We start from the raw sequence: 4361 nt of genomic DNA, 5'->3' as shown, positions 1-4361 counted from the left end.
ACATACATGTTAACAAAGTTAATTGCTTTAACTGATAAATACATTGATGGTTGATTACCAAAAGCTAATGAGAAGTAATTATCAATCCTACTTCATCATCATGTGATTATAGAAAATGCATAACACATAAACTTAAAAAATGATCTCAAGTATACATTTACAAACATACCTAAATTTAAACATTGGTTAATATCTAAAGCTTTACATGCACCTAATTTGAGTTTACATGAATTTATATTTGGAAAAATTGCAATTGCTTTCTAACATCCATGAAACCACTCACATAACTCTTCAAACCCTACAAATATATTCTATCATTTTGTGGTGACATACATGCAATATGTAATCTACAAATTTATTATATAGGCTAAATATTTCATTTAACTCATCACTTAAATAACATGATTTGAAGAGTTTTTTAGAGTTACAAATCATAATATTTCAACTAATCATAAGTTAGTTTGTATAAGTTGAATAGTCTTGGAAGTTTCAAATGCACGAAGTTCAAGAAAACATGGTTTTGGGAGTTTCAAATGCATGAGGTTCAATGAAAAATTCTAGCTTTATAAGATATATAGATAGATAGATAGAGATATATAGATAGATAGATATAGATAGATAGATCTTCATCTGATAATTACGTTATCATCAAATGGAACACCAAAACAAAATCGTATTGTGTCTTAATGTTTGGAAATGCGAGTGTCAGTGTCCGTCTAACAAGGTCTAGCAAATACACTAATAAACTAGTGGGATTTAATATTGTACAAAAAGTAAACCACCTGTGGCTAGAGCATTCATTTTATTATGCAAAATTATAGACATCTATAAATTCAGAAAATCGGTCCATGTGTTTGTGATGGCAATGCAATAATCATGGTTGGGTCAATACATGGTGGCAAGGACAGCTCGAAAACTACAATCCATTACATAAATTTGGATGGTCCCATCATATGATGTCTATATATATGGACAATATTCCTCTCTTGTCCTATTTTAATTTAAGGATATCCACGAAAATGACCATATGTCTTTTAGGTTCTTAAATTTTTTATCCTTAAAAATGACCTTATATATTGAAAACTGATCATTTTAGACCCGAATACCTCATTTCTAAAGAGAATAAAAAATATGGTACACATCACATCTCGAAACAATATTTTAGATTCTCTCAATGATTTTGATGAAACGAAGTATATTTTCGTACACAGAGAAACTTGTGATGAACCAGCTTAATGTCATAGTTTTAATTTCCACAATCTGTAGCTTAATGTCATAGTTTTAATTTCTACAATTTGTAGTTAAAAATATTAAGAAAGGATGTCGGAAATGCCAATCGTAATCCGAAAGCCGAAGAATGTTTTTTGGGATTAAAATGGGTATTTTGTAAGTTTTTGATAGCATTTAGGTTATACGAGATGTATCTCGTTTTGTAGATAGGTTATAAATAAAGAAAATTGTTTGTAACGAAACTCATTCCAAAATTTGAAAATACTTCCGAAATAGATGTACTTTTTGGTATTCTGTATCTGTTTTGTAGTTGGCAATGACGCATTTATATAGGATAAATAATGGCATCGCATGGATGTTTCTGTTAGGGATCGACAATATAATTTTGTAATTAAATTATTAAGATATTATTTTCTATGATATGATATAATATACTATAAATTATAAGTATTTGAACTATTTAAAAAAGAAATAAGCCATAAATTCTGGGCTGTCTATGTCGAACTCGTACACCTCATTTATTAGGTTTTCCATTGTATATTTCACATGAGGTAATCGTGCTATGAATTCTATGAACTTAAATTGAAATGGAAAAAAAAAAAAAAAGATAACCCATTTTCCTTTTGGTTAAACAATTGGTTAAATAACAATACTCGTCACACGAAAACCCAAACAACATCCAGGAAATTCATTACATAGTAAGAAACACTAATAAAAAAAAAAGAAAAAAAAAATCTTAAAATTCATACAAGAATTTCTCAAACAACGGCTGTTCATCAGCACCTAAACACACAGCCAACGACATACTCCGATCATTATTAGGGCTCGGCAACACATAAATCGTCCCCTCGTACAAAATCACCGCCGGTCCCATAAACACCGGCCGCCCCCACCCAAAATCCGCATCATGCACCGGCAACCGGGTCCACGTATTTATGTTAAGATTAGGGCTAGCAAAATAACTCGGTCCACGTATCAAAGCCGATAAATCCGGCTGCACTTCAAGGTAATCAATCGCCGATCTTAAATACTCGTTATCCATTTTACTCAACGTGGATCGGATCAACGATGCTGAATTTGACAGAGGTTGAGTCGTGAGTTCGCCGGATTCCGCCATTGGGGTGGCGGTGAACACAACGTTGCCAAGGTATCCCGGTGGGAGTTGTGGGCTCAATCTTGACCGTCCATCTGTCGCCACGTACAATTTGGTCAACTGGTCGTTTGGGAGTCCACGTGCCTTGCACGCGCACCGCCATAGATGGGCTGCGAGGATTTCGTATGTGCTGTACGCGGTGTTTCCGCCGTCGTTCTTGGCGGCGGCTTTGAGGGCGTTGAGTTGGTCGAGGGTGAGCTTTAGAACGGTGGTGGAGGCTTTCCGGGTGGAATTTCCGGTGGTGGTTTTCATGGTCGGAGGGAGGTGGTATTCAACGTGGTCGAAAGTGGGAGTCGGTGGTTCACGTGATCGGAGGAGTGTCCGGTCGGTGAAAGGTGGAACGGCGATGGAGAGGCCACGTGTCATGTCAGACCATGTGTTTATGAAATGGATCGACGATAAACCATCGGCTAGAGTATGAAAAACACCACAACCGAGTCCAACTCCTCCACATTTGAAATGGGTAACCTGATTTCGATTTATTAATAACAAATGTTAGATAAAATATATAAAATGTTTAATTATGGTATGGGCCCACATGACATATAATATAAACATGTGAATTGATTTATTTGTCGTCGTGGAAGATAGTTGGGATACCCAATCTGATTTGTTCACCTTCTTGTGTTTTTCTTGCTTTATTGAAACATGAGACTAGAAATTTAGAATATATTCTTGACCAATTTGTTGTCATTTTGTTCATGATATTCAGATTTTGCACAATGAATATTGAACATTATCGTTGATCAATTTGTTACTCAATTCATGAGAAAAAAAAGTCAACTGAAAAGATTTAGTTTGACCAACATGATCTTGATTTTATTACGTGACTATCATCGGTTTATACAAAGAAATCAATAATATCCGCTGGAAATAAACATGGACACAAAAATCAGAACATTGTCAATTTGTTCATTTTCATAAGATTGAACTAAGATCTATTTGGGGGGTGCTAGATCTAATCACATTCCGGGTCTGTGGAGCTATCAAACCTTAATCATAAGGAGGGAAGATTTAGATCCGATTTTATGTAAGCCTTGTGCTTTAAATTCGAAGAACCCTAGAACATGAGATGTTAAAATTAGGGACCATACATTTTTAAATATATGTTAATGGAGTAAGTTGAAGATCTAGGCATGTTGAAGGACTATTTATGTAATTCACTCTTTTGAAAAACAGAGATCTTAAGCAGACAGTGGAGCATATTGAAGAATATACCTGTGCAAAAAATAGCGAGTAGGAAGAAATGTCGCCGGAGTAGTCAACTGTGGGTGTAAGAAGACGGAGCTCCGGAGAGGGCGTGAACTCGCCGAAGTCATCCAAAGTGGAATCCGACTCTGCCTCGACGAACAAAACGCCTTCACCATTGCAGTTAATTTCAGGTCTACCATTCTGATCTCTGCTTAATCGACCAGCAAAGGGATAGAAGGAAACAAGCACATCTGCAAGCGCCTTCTTCATGACGACAGGATCGAAGAAATTGGAGCAGCCATTTGGGCGATAGAAATAGACAGTCAAAATATGGATTCTTCCAACAACCAAATCCAAATTAGACGTCCATAACTTCTGATTAGAAGGTACTGTGGCTTTTGAGGGTTGTACCAAGGAGGATTGTTTTATATTGATCTTTATCGTCTTGTAATAGCTCCCCATGGTTGACTCACGGAGGAGGATAATGTCTCTAGGGATTGGAGAATGGAGTATGAGATTGAGAAAGAGAAACTTGAGAATTGAGATTTGAGGACACACAGAGGTCTGTTTGGGATGCGTGTATATATATTGAATGGAAGGGGTAGGTACGTTTTGCAACATGCCAATTTATAACCAGCCTATTATTTGACAGAATTTTAGATTTGATTTTTTTATATTATTAAAATATATATTTTACAATCTTCTATATAAAATAAAGACCAATAAACTAAAATACAAAAATGATCCCTGTCGTTTGACCAATCCGACAAATTGAGTCCAAGGAGTT

At 35.6% G+C, this 4361-nt stretch overlaps 1 protein-coding gene across 1 annotated transcript; it reads right to left on the bottom strand.

The window, feature by feature from the left end:
* Positions 1-1886: 1886 nt before the first annotated feature.
* LOC145134865 (shikimate O-hydroxycinnamoyltransferase-like) lies at positions 1887-4152 on the bottom strand. Its single transcript, XM_079069676.1, has 2 exons — positions 3602-4152; positions 1887-2851 (listed from the first exon to the last, which is right to left on the bottom strand). The coding sequence occupies exons 1-2, from the start codon at positions 4034-4036 to the stop codon at positions 1967-1969; spliced, it is 1320 nt and encodes a 439-aa protein (XP_078925802.1). The 5' UTR covers positions 4037-4152; the 3' UTR covers positions 1887-1966.
* Positions 4153-4361: the final 209 nt, after the last annotated feature.

Source organism: Lactuca virosa, chromosome 8 (genome assembly GCF_052849685.1).
Source record: "Lactuca virosa cultivar CGN04683 chromosome 8, Lactuca_virosa_CGN04683_v6, whole genome shotgun sequence".
NCBI classification, from domain to species: Eukaryota; Viridiplantae; Streptophyta; class Magnoliopsida; order Asterales; family Asteraceae; genus Lactuca; species Lactuca virosa.
This window is presented reverse-complemented; position numbering and strand designations above follow the sequence as displayed.

Bases quoted from the DNA above. Each gene is read 5' to 3' on its own strand.
- LOC145134865 (XM_079069676.1), bottom strand. From the start codon at position 4,036: ATGGGGAGCTATTACAAGACGATAAAGATCAATATAAAACAATCCTCC. The intron at 2,852-3,601 runs GTATATTCTTCA...AATCGAAATCAG, and splicing joins ACTCGCTATTTTTTGCACAG to GTTACCCATTTCAAATGTGG.